The 25,203-nt window shown below is 39.0% G+C and overlaps 1 protein-coding gene across 1 annotated transcript in view; it reads left to right on the forward strand.

Moving 5' to 3' along the window:
- Positions 1-8,601: 8,601 nt before the first annotated feature.
- csmd3b (CUB and Sushi multiple domains 3b) overlaps positions 8,602-25,203 on the forward strand; it is a 381,849-nt gene continuing 365,247 nt past the window's right edge. The window contains exon 1 of the mRNA XM_030740552.1: positions 8,602-8,687. Coding sequence (XP_030596412.1) covers positions 8,609-8,687 — 79 coding nt within the window. The 5' untranslated portion in view covers positions 8,602-8,608. The remainder of the gene's footprint in view (positions 8,688-25,203) is intronic.

Consider the following 25,203-nt stretch of genomic DNA (forward strand, 5'->3'; position numbering starts at 1 on the left):
GCCCGACTGGCATTTGCCATAGAATACCAGAATTGGCAGGTCCACCACTGGTGCCCTGTGCTTTTCACAGACAAGAGCAGGTTCACTCTGAGCACATGTGACAGATGTGAAAGGGAAGAAGCCGTGGAGAACATTATGCTCCCTGTAACATCATTCAGGATGACTGGTTTGGTGGCCTGCCAGTGATGGTCTGGGGAGGTATATCCATGGAGGGACACACAGACCTCTACAGGCTAGGCAACAACACCTGACTGCCATTAGGTATGAACCCATTGTCAGACCTAACAATGGTACAGTGAGTCCTGGGTTCCTCCTGATACACAACAATGCCTTCATATGGTGAGAGTATGCAGGCAGTTCCTGGAGGATGAAGGAATTGATACTATTGACTGGCTCACCTGACCTAAATCCAATAGAGAACCTCTGGGACATTATGTTTCGGTCCATCTGACACCACCAGGGTGCACTTTGGACTGTCCAGGAGCTCAGTGATGCTCTGGTCCAGATCTGGGAGGAGATCCCCCAGGACACCATCTGTCGTCTCATTAGGAGCATGCCCCGACAGTGTCAGGCATGCATACAAGCCATACAAACTGCTGAAAACCATTTTGAGTTGCTGAAATGAAATTTCAGCAAAATGGACTAGCCTGCTGCATCATTTTTTCACTTTGACTTTTGGGGTGTCTTTGAATTCAGCCATGTTGATAAATTCATTTCCATCAAATGATTTGGCATCCTGATGTTCCTCACACTTTACTCAGGCCATATCAGTATAGATATCCAGCATGACTTCTCCCCCATTGAGATCTGATGTGTTTTCAAACTGTTTCTTTAATTTTTTTGAGCAGTGTATATGTCACATCATTTAAACCATTGCTACCGCTCTGAAGGAGAACCTACAGGGATAAATCAGGTTCAGGTCTGTCAACATCCTTGCTTTGAACAAGACAGCGATGCCTCTTCCTGCTCGCAATATATAAGCTCTTCTGGATAAAGCTTAGTATACAGCAGAATAAGTAAAGTATGTAATGTGAATCTTGGTTTCTTGGGTTTCTAGGACATGCTGGAATACATTACATCTGTCTGCTGTGTATGTCTACTTTTTGGGGCAACTGCAAAGAACTACTGAGAAAAGTGAATTACTCATGAAAGTCTCTCTAGCATTTTCTTCCTCCATGCTCTTTCTGTCATATCCCCACCCACCCCACCCACATACACACAAATTCACACACACATTCCTATTTTATTCGTTAGCCAGAAGAACTCCTCCCATCCTCCTCGTGTCTCTTTCTTTCCCCGGACTTTATCTGCGTTTCTCTGACCTGGCTGTTTTTACCTTACCTTCTTCCCTTTCGCCTTTTCACACATTTTCCTTTTCTCGTTTCAGTCCTTTCACTCCTTCTCCTCCACTCCTTTTGACTCTGCTTTTGTTGCACTGCCTCCTTTTCCTTCTTTGCATCTTTTAGGTCATTCTTGCCTTCTTCTCTTCTCTTTTTCACACCCTTACATATCTCCCACCTAACACCTTTCCCTCCATTCTTTCCCTTATACATCCAACTCCTTCTTCCATTCTACTCTCTTTTTCTTTCTCTTCCTTTCTCTTTCTCTCCAGACATGAATCTCACACATAGCTTATTGATTCCTGAAAGCAACGCAGGCGTACAGCTAACGCTGGGCCCAGAAAATGTGCAGACAGAGGACGTGATACATCCATGTAGATGCATATGGACTATATACACACAGAGACTCCCAGAGACTGCAGTTTTGCACTGAATATTGAGATGATGCCAAAATGATTAACATGAGTTATTGTTAGGGAGAAAGGGAGAGAGAAGAAGGGGGGAAAGAATGTGCCTGTAGATGGCAGAAGAGTGCTTCAAGGGAGCGTTTTAGAGCAGATTTCAAACACACACACACACGCACACACACACACACACACACACACGCATTCAGACAGTGTGTGTGTGTGTGTGTTTTCAGATCACTGTCACGTATTCCTGTTAACGGTCACATAGGTGCATGTACATGGCGTCATTTCAGAATAGAGAAACACACATGCACTGCTTACTCAACTCTTCGCCACACACTCAAATGCTGTAGATTACATTAGAGCTGCACTCAAACTGAGAATCAATGATCAGGAAATCAAAAGCACCGTCACTAATTTAATACTATTAATTACCTACTGGGAGAGAATGGCTTGTATTGTTTTTCTGTTTGTGTGTGTGTGTGTGTGTGTGTGTGTGTTTGTGTCATAATGGCAGACACCAGCAGTAGCAGGAACTACACCCACGTTGATGGGTTAATTATATATATATATATATATATATATATATATATATATATATATATATATATATATATATATGTGTGTGTGTGTGTGTGTGTGTGTGTCTGTCTGTGGCTAGTTTTTTTTGTTGTTGCAACCACATTGGAACTATGCAAGATATGATCAGGTAATTTTACAGATATGTAATTTAGGTTATTTAGGTGACAGAAGTGCCACCTGTCCCACATGCTTGTTTTGTCAGTGTGTTTGGTAGTGTTTGCTTGCGTGCGAGTCATTCTGTCTGTCGATGGCTTGTAATGTAATTTGAATTAATTCTGAGAAAACTTTGTAAGGGTGGAGAGTGGGGTCATGTTAACAATCCATTAAAATTTGACTTGTATCCACCAGTCTTTAAGGTCAGCTTAATGGTTTAGTGGTCAAAAATTGACAAAAGGCCTTATAACTTAGAAGCTATGATTCTCACAAGTATGGTCTGTATTGACAACATATAAAGCATCATATAAAGATTTAAAATATGTCACATTTGACCTTTGACTAATGTAAAATAAGGTCAAACTTTCATAATATTTATTTTATATTTCAAACTATGTTTAAAATTCCACTGCCTTTGTTTGTATTGGACACCTTTAGTAAATGATACTTCTAAATATCACATTATAGTTTGCATCCAAATATGTCACATTTGACGTCTGACCTCACTTTTACATTTCACATCTGCCTTTCTTTCAAGTTGACACCAAAATGTGTTATATCTTTAAAGAAAGTATTGTCAAGAGAAGGAGAATGAGCTGCCTAGTTAGTTAGAAACATACATTAGCATAATATTATATTAAAAGCTCAAGTTATTCATGTCCATTTATTGACAAATCAGTACCTACTATCCATTACCTACGCCTACATAATGTCTGCATAATCAAAGTAATGTCATGCTGCCCTTATCTGATTTTTACTGCAATACTAAAATATGTTTATAAAGAGCAACATAAGCAAAATGAATATATACAAAATAGAGTACAATACCCTTAAAAGTAAATACTGCCCAGAGAATGAGCTGACATGGTGGAGTTTTGCACTTCTTGTGTACAGATTTTTTTTTTTTTTTTACACACACACACACACACACACACACACACACACACACACACACACACACACACACACACACACACACACACACACACACACACATTTCCAGATGAGGTTAGTATTAGCATATTACCCCTGGGGCTGCTTCTATTATTAAACATCTTAAATATATGGATATTTCATATATATTTTTAGGAGTAATGCTATCTAGGAAATGTAAGTTTTGAATATTGTCTGAGAAATGATAATTGTGTTTGCAGTTAGATGCCTTGAAAGCCTCTTCTGCAGTAGATTGGCTGTGCATGTGCATGACTCAGCTTAGAGTTGTTGCAACTAAGTTTTACTGGATCTAATAATATTTGATTATCAGATGAAGATAAACAACAAAAAAAAAAAAAAAGATAAGGAAAAGAAAATTTAAGATAAGGAGTATGCTAGAAGACTAAGTGACATGAAAGTTAATAGAAAACAGAAGTCTGGGTTGGAGATTTAGTTTAGTAGCTTCTGTTCTAGGCTCAACCATTCAAAAACTTCAACTACAAGCTGGTCGTTCTCTCAGCTGGTATGGCTTCAAGATCAAGGTCTCACAGCAATCTCAAGTCTGAACACAACCCATTCATAACCTTGGAGGGAAACCACACGCCATGGAGCAGGAAACAGATAGTTGGAGATCAGTTCTGATGTAATTCCTTCGTCTAAACTGTGAATTTTAAAAAATGGATGTATGTGAGAGATAGATAACTACAGATTACATTGAGCTGTTAAAATCCACTTAAGAATAGATCTTTCTCATCATATGCCATGATTTATTGTAGAATCACTAATGCCAGTATACAATGTTCTTTGTCTCTGCCTATTGAAGCTGTGTATATGTACAGCTTTGGTGGTGTTTTGAATAGCAAATTCACTTACACAAACTTTTAAGCTGGATAACTGGCTGATGGAAAACATTTGAGTATAATGAAGCCAGAATGCATTTCACAGCTTGTTCAGATGAATTATGTATATTTGTATCACATCTTAAATGCAGAGTTTTAGAAGTTTGCTGTCAATAACAACAATTTGATCATTTGCCTCTGACTTTTTTTGATACTGTGAAAGAGAGGACAAGAAAACATTTTACTTTACTAATTTACTACTTACTATATATATATATATATATATATATATATATATATATATATATATATATATAGTGGGGAAGATAAGCATTTGATACACTGCCGATTTTGCAAGTTTCCCACCTACAAAGAATGGAGAGGTCTGTAATTTTTCATCGTAGGTACACTTGAACTGTGAGAGACAGAGTGTAAAAAAATCCAGAAAATCACATTGTATGATTTTTAAAGAATCAATTTACATTTTATTGCATGAAATAAGTATTTGATCACCTACCAACCAGCAAGAATTCTGGCTCTCACAGACCTGTTAGTTTTTCTTTCAGAAGCCCTACTATTCTGCACCAATTACCTGTATTATGTGCACCTCTTTGAACTTGTTACCTGTATAAAAGACACCTGTCCACACACTCAATCAATCATACTCCAACCTCTCCACCATGCCCAAGACCAAAGAGCGGTCTAAGGACACAAGAGACAAAATTGTACACCTGCACACGATTGGGATGGGCTACAGGACAGAAGGCAAGCAGCTTAGTGAGAAGGCAACAACTGTTGGCGCAATTATTAGAAAATGGAAGAAAGACAAGATGACTGTCAATCTTCCTCGGTCTGGGGCTCCATCCAAGATCTCACCTCGTGGGTTAAGGATGATTCTGAGAAAAGTCAGGAATCAGCCCAGAACTACACTGGGGGACCTGGTCAATGACCTGAAGAGAGCTGGGACCACAGTCTCAAAGATGACCGTTAGTAACACACTATGCAGTCATGGTTTAAAATCCTGCAGGGCACGTAAGGTCCCCCAGCTCATGCCAGCAAATGTTCAGGCCCATTTGAAGTTTGGCAATGACCACCTGGATGATCCAGAGGAGGCATGGAAGAAGATCGTGTGGTCAGATCAGACCAAAATAGAGCTTTTTATTATCAACTCCACTTGCCCTGTTTGGAGGAAGAAGAAGGATGAGTACAACCTCAAGAACATTGAAGTGGCCCAGCCAGTCTCCAGACCTGAATCCAATAGAAACTCTTTGGAGGGAGCTGAAACTCAATGTTGACCAGCAACAGCCCCGAAACCTGAAAGATCTTGAGAAGATCTGTATGGAAGAGTGGGCAAAAATCCGTGCTGCAGTGTGTGAAACTTGGTCAAGAACTACAGGAAACATATGACTTCTGTAACTGCAAACAAATGTTTCTGTACCAAGTATTAAGTTCTGTTTGAAATAAGTATTGTATCAAATACTTATTTCATGCAATAAAATGCAAATTAATTATTTAAAAATCATACAATGTGATTTTTCTGGATATTTTTTTAGATTCTGTCTCTCACAGTTGAAGTGTACCTACGATGAAAATTACAGACCTCTCCATTCTTTGTAGGTGGGAAAACTTGCAAAATCTGTTTATTTTCCCCACTGTATAAATTTTTTACCCTGGATACACCACCAGTGACACCTAAGCCCAAATTAACATCACCATTTAACCCAACCCCCATGCACTGGGCTGTGGGAGGAAGCTGGAGTACCCAAGTACACAGAGAGAACCCATGCAAGATCATGCAAAGTCCACACAGAAATTCTACCAGCCTGCATTCAAACCCAGGACCTTTTTGCTTTGAGGTGGCAGTGCTAACCACCACATCACTGGTGTAAGTTGGAAATATTATAATTCTTTATGGAAATAATCAGCTTGGTGTAATGTCTTAAGATAAGATAAGATAAGATAACTTTATGACCATTGCACAGTACAAGTGTGAAAGATTTTTAGTGCAAAAATATTGGCTATAAATTTCCCATTATGTCCAAAGGCGGGTTAACAACACTTAATAGGATTAGATTTCCTCTCAGTGAAATGGACAATACTTGTTAATTGGAAGGTGGGGAAATTGGATTCTTTAAATATAGACAGCAGGCTTAAAGATTATTTGGATTTGGTGTCAATGGAGCAAGCAGCATTGGCTCATCAAGATCTACATCCACCCACATAGTGTCTTTGAGCCTGTTAAGTATGAACATAAGGCTGTAACAGAAAATGATATAAGCATATGTAGACTTTATTTTTTTGAATTTTTTTGCCCTTCCCGCCCCTCATCAGATAAAAATGCAAGAAATAAAACTAAATAAATATAATAAAACAAACAAAAAATAAATATAAATAATAAATATAATATAAATACAAAACATTTTTGTACATAAAAATGTTCTAAAATGTTTTCCTACCCTACCTCTTTTTTTTGGGGGGGGGGTGACATAGACTGCATCGACGTGGCATGCCAAATGTGCCTGAAGTGGCACGCTATTTATACCCACTCGCAAAGTATTATGAGGTTATTTGGTAATGTCTTAGTGCATTTACACATTTCCCCTGTGGACTGTGTTAATATAAAGCGGTGGCAAGCAGCTCTGCAAATATAGGATATTGCCTCTAAACATATACAAGGCATTAGCTAAAAGTCTTTTAGATGCCTTCAGGGGCTCAACAGTGTCACTTCAGCCAGCATTAGTTATACTCGAGTATTTCCTTTTATCATTTACGCCAAATGCCCAAGTCTGTAAGTCTTATACTGATTTTATTTCAAATGACAAATGGAGTCGTTGAGTGATGACTATTAGTTCATCATTAGGTGGTCCATGTCACTAATTGTCAGTTTAATTACCTTTTGCTTTAGGATACCTTTCAAGTAGAGTTTTGGGGGTTTTGTTTAGAATCCATTTGGACTTGAGATTCAGTTTTGGTAAGAACCCATTCCCTGACGCCGATGTAAACCAATGAATACTATCCTTTTCACAGAGCTGCAGTGGCAAAGAGTGACACTGAGTCAATTTTAGACTATTATTTCCGACCAAACGCACGTGAATAGAAGCGGGAGCTTACGATGAGCTCTTGAAAGCAGCATCTCTGTACCAGCGCAGAGGGGAGAGACGCACCAACCCGCACACCAGGAGAAAAGACCACAGAACACCGAGCAGAGGGAACGATGCATGTCTCCTACGGTTTCTGACAAGAAGGATTTTTCATGATCCTTTCCTCGTTTGGTTTCCCACCGAGAGAACTTAAAGACTGGCTCAACATCACGAGCAACCTTCGGTTTGACTTGTTTGGTGAGGATAATAAGACGCAGTGACTGTGATGCTTATTTGAAAAGAAGTCAAATGAACGAGAAATGGTGAGATTAATCAATTTCTTTTATTTCAGGGGGCAAAAGCGCAATTTTTTCCCTCGCAATTGTTTTCGAATAAATAAAGAAAGAAAGGAGATGTAGAGGAGGGAAAGAAAAAGAAGCTTTGACACACGCACTGAAGAGAGGAAGATTTTGTGAACAGACACCCTACAAAACAGATATCCGTGTTCATTTCTGAGATACCAGTGGTAAAAAACCAACAAAAACAACTAAACAAGCAAACGAACAAAACACAAGCGAAAAGCAGAGGGTTTTTTCTCTTCTCTCTTTTTTTTTTTTAAGACAAAACGAGAAGAGACATATTATAGGCTACATAACGGCACGGAAGGAGAGGCAAACGCCAGAGAGCCTAATATTTCAGACTGAAGAGGAGATGCAGCTGAAGGGAAGTGTGGATTTGAAGCTCTCCCTCCCTCTCTATCACTTTTCTGCAATGGAACGGGACGGAATAGAGAGATACTGACGACAAGCACCGCTAAAACCTAGCGGAGAGTGGATTTAAAGACAGAGAGACAACCTGTGCGCCCGTCCCTTCCACCCCTCTGCTTCTCTGTTGTTGTTTGTTTCTTCACCCCTTCGGTGGATGTTGACTGAATTTATTTTTTTTTCGGATATGAAGGATTTATCTAGTCTATGTTAGGAGGCGGCAAAGAAAACGCACGCGTCTCCCCTTTCTCTCCCCCTCTCTCTTTCTCTCTCTTCCTCTCTCTCACCCTCTCTCTCTCTCTCTCTCTCTCTCCCTCCGTTTTCTGGATGTGAAGCAGCATGCGGCCCGGTGAGAGCTTAGAGGGCTCGAGCTCGGCTCACGGAAGATGTATTGATGCTAATAATATTACTAATAGCGGCACGGAACGCTGTCTCGCGCACCTCTCGTCGGCTACGGGGAGGATGAAGAGGGTGACGACGAAGAGGAGGATGAGAGGGACGAACGAGAGGATGAGGGACGGAGGAATGACGGTGATGCGCTGTTTTCTGTGGAGTCTCGTTCTCTGCTCGCTCTCATCGCGCGCCCAAGGTAAGGGGATGCGACACCCGCAAACACACACACACACACACAGGCGCGCGCACGCGCACACACACACGCACAGAGTTAATAAGCGGACCCACACGCAGTGACATAAATGTCCTCAGTCACACGCGCACACTTACGGTTTTTTTTTTCTTTTTCTGTTGCAGTCACAAGCGCGCGTGTGTGTAAAGAGGAAAGTGTGGGTGTGCTTATGCGTGTGTGAGGGGTGTCTGCGTGCGCGTGAGGATGTCTGTTAGGTGTCGGTGCAAGAGTGTGAGTTGGGGGGTGCGCGCGTGGTTCGTGCGCGCGTGGATGTATGGTGTGTTGCGGGGCAAAGCAGAGAAACAGGAATTGGCTTACAGGTAGGATGAAGGGAAAGAAGGACAGATGAGTGGAACCGGCAACAGCTTCTCTCTCTTTCCTCGTTTTCTGGTTGCTTCAGTTTGCCTCTCTCTCTCTCTCTCTCTCTCTCTCTCTCTCTCTCTCTCTCTCTCTCTCTCTCCTCTCTCTCCTCTCTCTCTCTCTCTCTCTCATCCTTCTCTTCAATACAGCCATTGAGCTGGTAGCCAATAAATATTCTTGCGGTAGCTCTTGGGCTGTGGCAGCGAACGTGAGTTGCTTATACCAAAGTGTGTGCGGGAGTGTGTTTGTCTGTGTGGGTGTGTGCATGAGTGTGAACGTGAGTTGCTTCTAGTGATGAGGGCCAAGCCTTACACAGCATTTTATTCCCAAACCTCCTCCACCGTGACCATTTCTTTGCCTCTTTTTTTTTTTTTTTGAAACTGCATTTCAGTCAAAAGATGTTATATAATTCTGGTCCCCCCCCCCTTTTTTCCATCTTAGACACTTTCTGTCCTTGTCCTTGCTCTATCTCCCCTACCTCTCTGCTCCTTGTCTCACTTGCTCCCACTCTTTCCTTTCTTGAGTGAAATAAAATGTTAAAATATTCACAGTGTGGCACCCCCTCTCCTGCCTTCTTTGTCTGTCTTTCCCTGCTTTCCATTTTTAGTCTGTCTTTCTGATCCTTTTCAAAAATGCTGTATGAATGCGCACATTCGAGGGAGCTCACACACTCACCCAGGCAAACACAGTCATAGCTGCGTCAGGTGAGGCTTTTGTGGTGTGGAGAGTAAACCGAGTCTTAATCATCGTATCTAGAAGGAAGGATGTTGTAGAAGAAGGAAGAGATGGATAGAGAAGAAGAAGAAGGGAGAGATGGGGTGTAGGGAAGGTGAGCTGATTGACAGAGAGAGGGAGAAATGACAGGAAGGAGGCAGAACAAGTTTAGAGACTCAGGCAGGACCAGGTTTCTAACTACATCTTCCCTCTCTATGGGCTTCTGATAACATCCAGCCAAGGCAGTTTCATAAGAAAATATGGCTTCAGAAAGGCATAGACTGGGGCTGAAAATTGCACAAAAAGGAAAAGGAAACCTCAAAAATCCAGCTCCAGTGGAAGCTACTGAGGAACCGTTTGTCATTGTCATTGTAAAGTCTGTATCATCCTCCAGTGCGGGGAGATTGTGTGTAGGCTGACTGAACAGAAATACTATGGATTTCTACAGCGATTAAGCAAATCGACACAGGGACGGTCTAGACACGTGGTTTTGCACCATCAGCGCCTGCACGTTTGTAGTGTAATGCTAACAAAAACCCAGGAAACTCCAGACTTTTTGTTGCCGATTTCAAAAAGGCTTTTTTTTTTTTGTTATGGTTCACTTTGATGGACAGATGAGAGATTGTGATTTGTAGGGTGCCAACTGCACAAAGGCAAGAAAGGTAGGATTTCCTCAGGCACAGAAGATCTAATTTTAAACCCTTAGGGGCACAGATCCTGGCACTGATCTCCTCGCAGCTGTCAAGCTGGTGATAGACCTCATAGCAGCAGACATTTTGAGGAAACTTCCTGGGATAACTGTTTTATTTAAAGCAGTGTAAAGAGTAGCTTTTGAAAAATGCTAATTCTTATTAGGATCAATCAAATGTCAAAGGTATAGAAGCTGGCAAAGCAAGCAAGCAAATAAAACCTTGTTTAAATGTACAGAGGCTGGAATAAAAAGTAAATAAATGTGTAATTAAATGTCCCCTTGATCCATGCTGACATTTTCAGGACCAAGGCTTTAAAAAGAAGCTGGAAAATTAAAAGCAGCCACCAGCCAAATGCTGTTACATTTTGGCTGTGTATGGCAAATTAGTCTACTCCACCGGCCATTGGCAGGTAACCAATCATTGTATGGACCTGCAATTCTATTCTAAAAAGCAATCTAGAAGGTAAAGTAATGAACAAGGCGGTAATGGATTCACACGCTGCTGTAGCCAGTGGACAAAAACATTAATTTCTCAACTTGCTTAACACATTTGACACAAAGATACAATGCCATTTCCAAAGAAGTAGCATCTTTTGTCATGATGCGGGACTTTAATTGAGGAGTCTGTGTGTGAATCAAAGTCTTTGTGCAATAACAGGAGTTTAAAGAGGCCATTCATGGAGAGAGCTGATTAAAGGTTTCAATACTCCAGCTTCCATCTGTGTATCTGACAGGTTATTATAAAAATGTTACTCTTTCTTTATTTAAAAAAAAAATAAATCACCTCAAATTAAGTTTATTCTTCATGCCATATCCTGAAAATTTGCTGTACTTGTACTCTGCTCTTCTCCTCACCACTTGTCCTTTCTCCATTTCATCTGTTCAGCTCTCCTCCTCCTCCCCTGCTGCTCTGCTCTCCTCTTCTCATCTCCACCTCTCCTCTCACCCCTTCTCCTGTCGCCCGCTCCTCTATTTTTCTCTCCTCTGCTCAGCATTTCTTCTGTGCTCTCAGCTCTCCTCTAGGCTCCCTCTCTTCATTTCATCTGTCAGATTTGTCCTGTGGCTCCAGAGGCTTAATTTACTCACCAAACATACTAAATTGCACATGTGCACATGCACGCAAGGAAAAAACCCACACACATTTTTCACCGTCTCCCAGACCTAAATGTAATCTGGGTTACATTCAACTTGTCAGAATCAAAACGAGAGCAGTGTCCAACCTCTCAACCTGCATGTGTGCAGCAAACTCGCATTTGAGATGCTTTCCAGCAGTGTCACCAAAGATATAACCTTACAGATTTCTGTAATGACAGTATGGATCCCATCAGGACTCAATTTAAAGGACCAATACTGACCAATCATATAGGAGTAATTATCAATTAAACAGCTTCAAGTCATTGGTGGGGTGGGGAATTGTAAACAGTTTCTACTGAAGGCTAGACTCAGGCATGTGACATGCAATTAACCTGTAAGGCTAAAAATAGCTAATTTAATTTATATTGATTAGCCATAGAAAAGTATTCCTTTGTTCTTCCAACATGACTAAATTGAAATTTATCAGTCATCCCCTGGTAGCATCTAGTAATTTAATGGTCGCCATCAGTGTTAAATTGCAGAGGCTCTAAGGCATGGAGAAAAGGTTCACCAGCCAGGCTTTACAACCCATCTCTGGATATCAAAGATTGATTAGAGCAGTCTGCAACCCTGATGCTGATTATAAGTCACTGATTGATGATGTCCATTAATATGTCACAACTAATCATTTATCTCTGTTAGTTTGTGGTTTAGCATTTTGGTCACTATTATGTGCAGCAAGCTATCACTTGATGTTCTATGTTCCATTGATAATATGCCTTATTGGTGAAACTCTCATGGAGAGAACTTTTTGTCCTTCTCTGCTACGCACACTCACACACACATTTGGACTATTAGCAAACTGTGTTCATAATGAGCCAGAGCGGCATGCTCACACTGAACATTAGCACAGCACAGACTTTCTAACACACATTTAATCCCGTGGCTCATGGCTGGTTTCTCAGGGAGGAAGATGTGTCTGTCACAGAGTCAGCCTCTTGATCGTACAAATACTTTTGGCTTGCAGAGACAGAGAGAGGGGAAGATGAGGGGAGGTTTAATGGTAAGAATGTAAAGCAATGGCCAATTTTGGTTTCTTTAACAAAATTCAGTTTATCCCTGAGCTTAGTGATTGGACAGTGTCTCACTTCTCATCTCGCCCTTTTCTATTGTTTTATCTTGACATCATTCTCAACCCTTGTTCCTGAGTCTTTTACTACTTCTAACCATTTTTACTATTATTTTTTTTATCCTTTTTTTTTTCATCCTTTTTTAATGCCATACCTACAGGAATATTCTGATATTCTGATACTGAAACATGACTAAAATCTGAAACGCCAGGAAAAATAAGCAACATGGAGCTTAAATGTTTCATTTTTAATAATTACAACATCTGCTTGCTGTGTGATAGCTGTAGAGAGATCATGCTCTTGTTAATTATCCTGTTTGACAAAAAAAAAACCCCAAAAAACAGCAAATGTGCTAAGTAGAGTGCAGACTTCCACCAAGCAGGTACAGAGTCATTTGTACCCAGTCTACTTTAATGCACTTGTGTGCAGGCTAATAATCCTCACTTGATTTTTTTATTACCCTGAAGTGCCAGACTTACTGTCATTGCCATTTATGTTTGCTTTACTTCATGCCCAATAACCCTGTAATTTATGCTCTCTTAAGTGTTTTCTGCTGATTCCACCTATGCATCAATTTATGTGATTTCTTTGATAGTTAGAACAATATTTAAAGCAGTTATCACTTATAAAACACTGTTAGTGGTAGGACCTTCTTGGCAGAGGTCTGTGTTCTACAGGGTGCAAAAGTGGAGAGGCAGTGATTACACTAGGTAACAAATTCCCACTTTTGTCTTGTCTTTGAGTTCAAACTGTTTTCTTGTTCTGAACACGTAAACAACTAACCTTTTTTCAAGCTGCTTTCTCCTCAAAAAATTGTCTTTAAAATGGTAAAAATGTTCAATTAAACGAAAAAATAACAATAAATTGAAGTATTTTTGTACTGATATATTTGATGCATTCATGTGCTGTGGCAAAAAAAAAAAAAAATAAATAAAAAAAATCATTCTAAAATCCAGAAAAGCAAAGTTTGACAGGAATAATGGACATTTTCTACTTACAATAAAGAGTTAGAAAAAAACTTGCTAATCAAAGACAAACATCTTGTTACACAGTGTTATCATTACTGCTGAGTGTAAATGTCCAAGTGGTTTTGGAGAGCTGCATTGTTTGAACACGAGATTTTTTTTTAGCAGCTTTCACATTAATGTTACTAATCTAAATGTTGGGTTTGCACATTGGTAAGTCAGGTCGAAAGATGAATCAAAATGAAATGGGTACTGCTTTATCTTTTATAACTGTACATCACACCCGTTTGACTGTTATTTGAAGGCACGGGCATGTAAATCTTAACTAGCTAGTCGATTCATGCTGTGATTTCTTCAAATGTGTTAGTGTGCGTGTGTGTCGTGATGCTTTGCTAAGTTGTTTGTGTTAAAGAAGGGGCTTGTGGTGTCTGCTGGCTGTCCGTCACTGTCGACTGTGGAAGAAAATTATTCCATATGCCAGTTTTTGCATCTGCTGTTGACAGTTGACATAGGTACTTGTACTTTTAGCTGGTTCTTGTCAGTGCAAATGTACAGCAAACATAGGAGAGAGAACGGCAAAACGCTTGCATGCCCACTCTGCCTTCAGGGTGTGGAACACTGGCCTTCGCCATTTTTAACATCAAAGTATCATAACGTCATTGCTGTTAACTGTATATCATGCAGCGCTAAGAGTCCTAAATCTCTCAATATTTTCACCAAGGTCTTATATCTGATGGTGAAACGGGCACCATTAATTTCCCCAGAAAGCTTATTTTCATAAGGGAAGTTTCTTTCCCATGAATGTAATCTTGGGATAACTGTCGCCCCTAAACCCAAAAGCCGATGTGAGATTGTGTACCTTTGATATTTTATAACATTAGGAGGGATTGAACTTTCAGTTACAGGTGCCACTTTTCACTGTTTTTTTATTTAAAGCTTATCCCAGCTGTCATAGGGCAAGAGGCAGGGTACACAAAGAGACAGACAACCATTCACAGCTATGGGGAATTTAGAATCACCAATTAACCTAACCCCACTAATTGCATTTCTTTGGACTGTGGGAGGAAACTGGAGTACCTGGAGAAAGCCCATAAACATGGGGAGAACATGCAAATACAGAAAAAGCCAAGGTGGATTTGAACCCAGACCTTCCAGCTGTGAGGCAACAGTGCTAACTACCACACCACCATGCTGCCCGTCTCAGCTTTAATTAAAAAAAAAAAAGTTAGTATTGCAGCATTTGTTCACATCTATATAATGCCCTGGCTTGTACATACCTTTGTATAAACCAGTTTGTTGAAACCTCCATTTTGATCATTTTGATTTGGTCAGCATCGACATTTTTTTTGTCTATATTTGTGACTTAGATATTTGACTGATCCATATTCAGTTGCACTTTTCCCTCCATCCAGCCTCTGTCTTCCCTAATAACCCATTATTCCTTCCTTCTGTATCCTCCTACTGACCTCCACCCATGCTGAATTTGTAATGGCCACCTTTCTTTCATCTCCCACATCTGCCATCGCTCCTCTTACCTCCTTCATCCCGCTTCGATTTTTTTTCTGTTGTCCATTCCTCTTACAGCGCCTATTCTTCCCCTCCTCCCTGAACCCCTATTCTTTGTGAATTTGATATGTGTTGATTATATTAGCTGGGTACTCACATGTTACAGCTGTGTTAATCTTGTGTTTTTTTTCCTCTTAGCTGGGAACACATTTTATTTTCCCCAACACAAATTGCCACCCAAACGGTGTTTTTTTTTTTTATTGTGTAAATTGCTAGAGCCAAATGTGTTCATGTATTTCAGATCTGTGCCTGGTATGCTTTTAGAAATGTCAGATTGCACATATTGAGCTGTCTCTGCTATCAACAGGCTTGTTAAATTGAAAGAAGTGATAATTTTGCCATGCAAATTGGAATAAAGAGAGAGACTGCACTCTGGTTAGCTGTTCCAGCTGTTTTAGGGCCTTGTGAATCTGTAACAGCTTTCTGTATTCCATTCCTGTTTTCCTCCAAGGTCTATTTTTCATTATACATTATACATTGATTATACAGAATGGTAACACAAGTGTAATAAATTCAATCATATTTCTTTGTAATTAAATTGAAAAGTATGGCACCTTCCTATAGAGGTCACCAGTGATAACATTAATAGACTAACAGAACAAATAATGTAGGAAGTATGTTTTTAATTTAACTCTGAATTTCTTTACTTTCTTTCCAAATGAGGAAAAGAAATATGATTACAGGGCAATCAAACTGGAAAAATCTCTGCTTCTCTAATAATTAAAGGGTGACGTTCAGGAGTATGAGATTTCCACACAATCTGGCACTTTGCATGTCTCCATGTCTCTATCTGTCATGCACACACACACTGCAGCATCTTCATTATTTCAAAGATGATTCGAAGTAGACATGACGTGAACATGTTGAGTAGGCAAGAGCACACACACACACACACCCACAGACACACACAGGAACTTATAAATACACAAAAAAATATTGGGCACACCGAGATAGCATGTGTTACCCTAAGGGTGTGACTGCAAACACACAAGTGTGCACACATGCGCAGGGGCAGGAGGCAGATGCATGTACGCACACACACACACAGACTCTCTCTGATGCGTTACAAGAAAGACAGATGAGAAATTAACAAAGACAGACAGTCTTATATCCAGCTGGTGCTCCCTCTTGGTGTGTGTGTGTGTGTTTGTGTGTCTGTGTGTCTGTGTGATGTACTCTAATCTATGTAAAGGAACATGCAATATTGCCATGGTAGAAAAATGTATTTCATTAAAGACGAATGCTTGAAGGAACATGGGGGATGGCATGGGGGAAGAAAAGATGTGTGGATGCATAAACAGCAGTAGGTCAAAGGTTTAGTCCCTGGTGACAGCCAGAGTGTGTCCGTCTCAGACAGTCCTTGAGGAGGATACCAATGCTCTTAATGACTGTCCTATTCTCTGTAGAAAATGCATACAATAGCTGACATGAATTGTCAACAAAAAAGAACATTCAACTTAAACAAGGCCAGATATTGCATTTACTCTAACCAATTTCCATAGTAGAGGGGGGATTTTATTTTTCCCTACAAATAACTAATATTGCATTTTAAAAACAGAAATACTGTGAAAAAAAATTTTCAAGACATGTAAAGTGAAATATTTCAAGTCTATTTGTTGTAATTTGGATGATTAATAATATATTGCAGCTCATGAAAATCAGAAATCCAGTATCTCAAGCTATTAGATTATTTCCTAAGATCAATCAAAAAAGGATTTACAATTTAGAAAACTTTTGAAAATTACATTCATTTTTATACTCAGTATTGGTTGGGGCTACTTTACCATGAATTATTGCATGGAGGTAATCAGATTGTAGCACTGCGGATGTGATACTGAAGCTGCTTTGAAAATGGCTTTGAGCTTGTTTGTATTTTGTATTGGGTATCTCTCATCTTCCTTTTGATGATACTCCATAGATTCTCTGTGTGGTTTAGGTCAGGCGTGTTGGCTGGCCAGTCAAGCACAGTAATAACATGGTCAGCAAACTATTTGGTAGTACTTTTGGCACTGTGAGCAGTTTCTAAGTCCTGCTGGAAAAGAAAATCGGCATCTCCATAAAGCTTGTCAGCAGATGGAAGCATGAAGCACTCTAAAATCTCAGTAGATGATTTCATTGACTTTGGACTTGATACAGCACAATAATCAGCTTCCACCAACTCCAGCCAATGACATGGCACCTCTAATCATCACAGGCTGTGGAAACTTCACACTGTACTTCAAACAGCTTGGATTCTGTGCCTCTCCACTCGTCCTCCAGACTTTAGGACCTTGATTTCCAAATGAAATGCACAATTTACTTTCATCTGAAAAGAGGACTTTGGGCCACTGAGCAACAGTCCAGTTCTTTTTCTCCTTAGCCTAGGTGAGAAACTTCTGATGTTGTCTTTGGCTCAGGAGTGGCTTTATATTAGGAATGCAAGAGTTGGAGCCCCTTTACTGAAGATGGCTTTTGATGCACTGACACCAGCCTCCGTCTACCTCTTGTGAAGTTCTTCGAGTTCTTAAATCAGCTTTTTTTTTTGACAATCATCTCAAGGCTGCAGTCTTCGCTGTTGCTTATGTACCTTTTCTCACCAGTATTTTCCTTTCCAGTCAACTTTCCATTAATATGCTTCAATACAGCACTCTGGCTTGAAAGGTGTTCACTGTACGTGTAATCAATATGAAATATATGAACATTTACTTCTTTAAATGAACTTTTTCATGATATTCAAATCTTTTGAGATGCACTGGCATAAGCCTGTGCATCGTGCCAGAATCTGTGTAATACATTTTAATTTGACACTGATGTGTAGTCGTGACAACATATTGGTTAAGGATTTAAGGGTGCAGTGAAGTGAAATGAAGACAGTTTAGAATGCTCTTGCATTTTCTGTACAGTAGCCTTGTCTCAGAGGTGCCGAAAACAAGTGAGCACTGGCCGTTTAAAACACCAATGTCATGATGCACAGCTTAAAGCGCTTGTCAGAGGCGTTAATCTCGCTGATGGCACTGATTGGCTAATCATTAGGCCTCCTGGGGCGCTTATTAGACTGATGCCATGTAATGTTACAATGCCAGATTAATGAGTCAACTTGGTGGAGCGGACCAATTTGAATGTCTGGACCCAGGCAACCACAACAACGCAGAACGGAAAAGACACAAGTGGGACGGCTGTTCATCATGGTTTAGAAAGAGGCTCTGCAATCACATCGTGTTAATGTTATGCCTACCAAAATAAAACCTGGCGTAAACAGATTTAGTTACAGTCTTGTCACTTTCATGCTTATTTCTGTATTTTGACTATCAGCCAGTTTCTTCACTGCCTTCCGGGTTATTCATCTTGCAGGTAAAAAGGGTGGTGTCAAAGAGCCTTAAAATCGACTAGAAAATCTTTGTAACATCACATTAAACATGAATGCGCTCTTGATTAAGAATTTATCATTCATCACATTTTATGCTATATCTTCAGCTGAAGAAGGCCAGCAAAAGCTGTAAGGTTCTAATGATTAGTTGTACTGTATGTTCAGCCAGTGAACACAGTTGTATGTGTAAATTGTAGTATTTCCATACTAATGACTATGATACAGATAGAACGATTTAGGACATGATTTGCTCTTTGTGATAGCTCAAAATGACCTTTTCTTTTAGATCCACAAAATGAAACAAAAATATTTCTTTTTCTGTTGCAGTTAGAGATTTTTTACACACTCTTAATTCTTTATAGTTCCTTGCCTTGCCTTGTCTAACAATTAATTGCTGAGTTTCTCTCAAACTCAGCAATTAATTGTAATGAATATCAAATTTTAGATAGCCTTGATGTTACACAGAAACATGTAGACAAAGCGAACTGATGTGGTCAAGTTGGAAAAAATGCTGTTTGCTTTAAAAATGCTATTTTAAAAATGGTTTCTCAGTCTCTTACTGATACTTACAGTACGTTTTATAAGGAAAGAGACTTCAGCACTAATAATAAAAATTACTATTGAATTCGATACACTTTGGCAACAGGATCAACACCAACAGTCTCTGCCTCCTCCAGCTGACACAACTTCACACGTCTCTATTTACAGGAATTTCATGAGGTAAGCAAGCTCCTTTTTCAACAACACTGAAGTTCTAAATGGTTATTAGAAATGCTAACCTGACGGATGCACACATTAATGTACTATTAGCAACTACCCAATAGACACATTTGCTGTCTGTTAAATTATCATTATAGGTTAGGTAGCGGTTAGTGGCTATTGCTAATTAATAAAACAACAATGTAATTTTGAAGCTAGGCACCAAACATTATCAGTCCTGCCCGTTATTAGACAGTGTTTATTTAACAGAATAACAATTATTTGTGTCTACAAATGTTTCTCTTAAAGTCTCAGACTGAAGCAGAGGAAAGTCTACCAGCAACTAGACAGAAACAGTTACCTTAATGACTTTGTTTATCAGCAACAAAAATATGGTGCCAAGTCACCAGAAACACAGGAAATAAACAGGGCTGTAGTTAAATACATTTGCAGTATTGCAGTACAGCAACAGTATTGTTCTAATACTTTAAAAAGTTGGAACTATCCTAACCCTTCAACATTTCATAGATTTTTCACATTTGTGTCTTTTTTTTAAATGACAGAAAGTGTTGCACTCATCTTAAATGATCCTCTAGGAAGCATTTGATATTTATCAACTGGAACTGCAATTGGAGACAGAATGGAAATAAATGGCAGGGTTTTTTTGTGAGAGTGTTTAGTCCTGGTATGTGATGACAGTTGTGCCCATATAAGGCTTTAAGCAAACATCATGCACACACCTTACTAAACAAGCACACAATCTCCTGAGCTCATCATCTCATGCTGTTATGCTCATGACGATTGTGTGTTGTTTTTATACTGTTATATTAATTATCTCCTCTGCTCTTAAATAATCCTACAAGATTCTGTATACTGTATTACATGGCATAAAATGAGCAAGAAATATAGTTTATGGGTTATATCTTTAGTGTTATCATTAAGTTGCATTTGCTTGCGTTAGCACTCTCACCTTATCCTGCAGTCTTTTAGGCTAGGAGTCTCAGACCTCTGCAGGTGATGCATTTCTTCTTGAGTGATGATGTATTTCCTGTCTGAGTCTTGCGCCTTAGGAGCCTTTTTGTACTCTTGTTCATTCTGTCTATGTGTGTGTATTTCCCCTGTGCACAAGATGCCTTTGTGTATGTGTGTGTTTTTGCGTGTGCATATGCAAGTGTGTGCTTGTCGGATTTATTCCCAGAGAAGACTCATTTCCCCAGCAGGCCCTGTCAGGCTGTTTCTGGGCGCACTCGGTTCACAGCTGGAGGCAACTGCTGTCACCTGCTTACCTAACATCTCTCCTCTCCTCTCCTCTCCTCCCCTCTCCTGTCCTCTCTTCTCCTCTCCTCTCCTCTCATTTTTTTATTGCTTACCCTCATGTCAGTCATAATATCTGTGAACTATGTATCCCCATGCAACACTCAGATTCATTTTGGTGCAACTTTTCACAAAGCAGCTAAACTGAAGGGAAATTGGTCCCTTAAAATAGGTAATAAATTACTCCAAAGGGACCACAAACCCTAATGTTTGCACTGAGTCCAGAAGTCGAGTTTTACAGCAGTATTTAGTGCAGGCCTTTACTGAAATAGCTTTCTGTAGAGACAAAACCAAGAAAGCTTCATTTGTGCTTCATATGTGTATATATTCCACAGAGACACATGATCCATATATGCATGCACGGAACCCTAACTTCATTAAAAGATTATGTTTGTGCAAAACTGACATTACGTCTAATCAGGAGAAAAATTAAGGTGTATCCGCAGAGAGATGATGCATGAAGCCTTGCCTAGACAATAGCTTAGCAGGGTGTTGCAGTGGAGAGCAGTAAATGTTTTGATCTTTGACCCTTGCCGTCTGTTCCTTTTTCATCCTAACCCTACCCTTCTCTCTGTCTCACTGTCTTCCTCCCTCTTTCATTCAGGGTTACTAGGTCAGACAGAAAGCAGATGCTTAACTGCATGACCACAACCAAACCTGACACCACAACATTCTGGCACCTGTCCCTGTTAAATGTATGTGGCTCCCTGAAAGTTTTTTTTCTTACCTATGTCTTTGTCCTTTTTTTGGATTTCCAGTGAAACCAAAAGCAATTGAAAATAGTTGGATTTAGCACAGTGCATATAATATTTACCTGATATCTCAAATGTTTATGTTGTAAATGCTGTAAATAATTCAACAAGATCTTCACTGATTTTGAATCCACTTGTATGGGAACTTAAGACACAGGGCATTTATTTGCATTCAAAACCATGATCTTTTCCTAAATTTAACCAAAGTGTAGATGGAGCTGTGGGTCTGAAGCCTGGTCTCTGGTGGGAAATTCACGTGTTTTGTAGCACACTATAAAAACTACTGCTCTCAAACACCTATTGTGTATGGTAGATTTTACAAATGTGGAACTTTGCTCCCACTGACCCTGAACGTATGCAATCTAGCACTTAATTTGCACACAAACATTATGTAGAACTTCATTCTTTGCATTGGTTTTTCAAAGGACAGTTTCATGTAATGCCACAGCATACAGCAAACCAGCAAATGTTATAGGTATTCAATAAGCTAAAAATGTCTTTTGTCTTTGGCAAGCTTCCTGTGATACACTTTGTTGCTGTTGTATTTGCTGCCAAAGTTCCTCTAGTTTTTATGTGGTTTTACAAAAAATGAGGATGTAGTTAAGTGCCTCCTTGGCTTGAAAGTCATAGAAAGCAATTTAATCACAATTTTGTTGCTAATAGAAAACCATAACCATATTTTTAGTTAAAAGATCATTCCTTTCACTCTTCAAAAAGTATATTTGACACAACATATCCAATTTTCTTTGCACTAACTTTCAAGCACATTCACCATAGTTTCTTTTTACAATACCAATTCAGAAAATGGGATGCTGAGTAAAATATAAATATAAACAGAATGCAATGATTTGCAGAACTAATAAACCCATATTTTATTCACAGTGGAACATAGACAACATATCTGAGACATTTTATTATTTCGTGAAAAATATTAGCTGATTTCGAATTTGACAACATGTCGCAAAAAAAAGTTGGAACCACAGCAACAAAATACTAGAAAAGTAAATGGTACTAAAAAGAAACAGCCGAAGGAACATTTTGCAACTAATCGGGTTAATTGGCAAAAGGTTAGTGACGTGATTGAATATAAAATGAGACAATTTCTAAGGTGGATGGAAACAGTCTTTATCTTTCAACTCTGAAAATGGGCCAAACTTGATTAACACCGAGGCAGACAACATTGTTCAGAGCATAGGTCCAAACCATTACTCACCGGGATTAGAAATTAAATTGCTGACTGTATCACTAAAACTTATATATCACTAAAAATATGTCTGTATCCTGCAGTGTGGAAACAAAGACAGTCAAACAAAATTTTCAAACTGTTAGGTCCTCTGGGACTCAAAGCTAAAGCCATGAGGATTATTTGGAGGACACCTAAACATCAGAAGTTTTCCCCACAAAGAGTGACCAGTTATTTCATCTGTTCTCAGAATCAAATATGGACTTTTATGTATTTTGGAGATGTGGTTACAGCCATCCGTTCTTTGTTATGGGTGATTTTAATTTAGATTGGGAGGACAAATCCAAGAGAAAAAAATTAAACATTATAATGCATTAATTTAATTTAAGCCAAATGACAAAGGGTGTAACAAGGATTTTAGAAACATGAAGTACACAATTGGATGTGATATTTACAAATATGCCACAAAGAATAAGAACCTGATTACTAGTCTCTCTGATCATAATCTTACTTTGGTAGCAAGGAAGCTGATTAAAAGTAGATTTAATTACTGTAAAGAAAGGTTGGTAAATATTTTTTTATTGTACTCCAAAAGGTAAGCTACCTGCTTTTGATAAAGAAATAAATGATCTAGAATGGAATGATATAATAAACTATAAAGAGCATTTTCACTGATAAAATTAGTTTTGTTAGGGATCGTTTTACTGTAAAGGTTCAGAATAAAAGCAAAAGAAAACATAATTTGCCATGGCTAAATGAAAACCTGTGGAAAATCATGAGCGAGAGGGATGCTGCAATAAAAAGAGCTATTGAATCGGGAAGGGACATAGGCTAATTTTTAAGGGATTGTGGAATAATGTTATTCAATAAATGAGGAAAGCTACATTTTTATATTAATATACTGGATGCTGCGAAAGGGAATAGCAAGATTGTATGGCACCATATTGATACTTTCAGGAGGAAGAAACCATATTTTTCAGGAGATATCCAGCTTAATATTGAGGGGGAACTAATTGACAACAAGGGTAAGATTGTTGCTACTTTTAATCACTTTTTTCTTGACTCTGTAAATGAGCTAAGTCGGAATTTTAGTGATAGTGAATGCAACATTGTCCCTGTAATAACGGTAGATAAGACTTTTGATCTGTCCCCAACAAATATCACAGAAGTGAGTAAAGATATCAGCTCTTTAAAAAGTTCAAAATGTAGGGATGTTTATCATCTTGAAAGTACTAATACTATGGTTTTACCTATAACTCACTTAATTGATCTCTTATTTGAACACAATATTTTCCTAGTGCATGGAAATAGGCAACTATTACCCTATCTTTAAGTCTGGGACTGCCATGAAGCCAGTAATTATAGCCCCATAAGTATATTGCTAACATTATCCAAGGTTGCAGAAAAGGTTGTAGTCAAGTTGACACCTCACCTTGATACTAGCAACTTTGGCCTACACCCAATGCAATCTGATTTTTGATCCAACCACTCCACTGAAACTGCTACACTACATATGATAAAGCAGATAAAATCTCAATAGACAGTTTTTTGGATTTGAAGAAGCCATTTGACAAAGTTAATGTTTTCATATCAAGCCCTCAAATGAATGTCTTCACATCTCTGTGATAGTTCACAATGTGTTTAAGTAGCGTGCTGTCTGATAATGTTAGGTACTTGTCAGGTGTTCCCCAAGGTTTCTGTGTTGGGCCCTCTGTTGTTTAGCCTCTATATCGATGACCTTCCACAAGTGTGTCAATATGCAAATGTATGCACATGCAAAAACTGCAGAGCTTTCAGTGAAGAAATTAACAATTGCAATGGGAAGGCTCATGGAGTGGCTTGACCAGTACTATCTTACTCCTAGTAAGACTAAAGGTATGTTCTCTAAAACAAAACAGTCTGTTAGAACAGACATTTTTATTAAGGATGAGAAGATTGAAGTTGTGAGTGAGTTTAAATATCTTGGTATGATTCTTGATTCAAATCTAAGCTTTAAGTCTCATATAAAGAAATTTATTAAGACTATTAAATGCAATCTTATAAATTTCAGGCACAAGAGGCTGTGTTTCAATGGACCTACATGCATGACATGATCCTTTCCAATATGTCATATTGTATAAAATGTTGGGGACAAGCTGGGGAAAAAGTTACTAAACCACTGGAGTCTCTTTGCAAACAAACTCTAAAAATGATGCACAAAAATCTGTGCAATATTATCACTGTAAGATTCGGGAGAGGCATCATTTAAAGACATTTGAAATTTTTAAATTATTTTCCAATATGTGTTTGGTGTTTAGGATTTTAAATGGTTTGGCTCCTCCTCTACTGCTTCATTTCATTAACTTTGGCCCAGGAGAATCCATAAAATCTACAGGAATATCTTCAACTAAAGAGTGTGTTGTACCCTTTCATTATTCTGCTTTTGGACAATCAGCATTTGCTGTGAATGCCTCAACTCAATGGAATGCTCTGCCCAATATCGTTGAGAACTGCAGCTCTATCAACAGCTGTAAAAACAGACTGAAATATTTGTTTTCAGATTCACAGACTTGTAAACAGTTGTGTGTGTTTATGGGTTTGTGAATGTTTATGTCTTTTTTTATGCAATATCCTATTGTGTGATGTATGTAGCCTGCCAAGGGACTGCTGATGTAAATTAGCTTTAAGCCAACTCTGGTACAAATTG

Source organism: Archocentrus centrarchus, chromosome 11 (genome assembly GCF_007364275.1).
Source record: "Archocentrus centrarchus isolate MPI-CPG fArcCen1 chromosome 11, fArcCen1, whole genome shotgun sequence".
Lineage (NCBI taxonomy): Eukaryota > Metazoa > Chordata > Actinopteri > Cichliformes > Cichlidae > Archocentrus > Archocentrus centrarchus.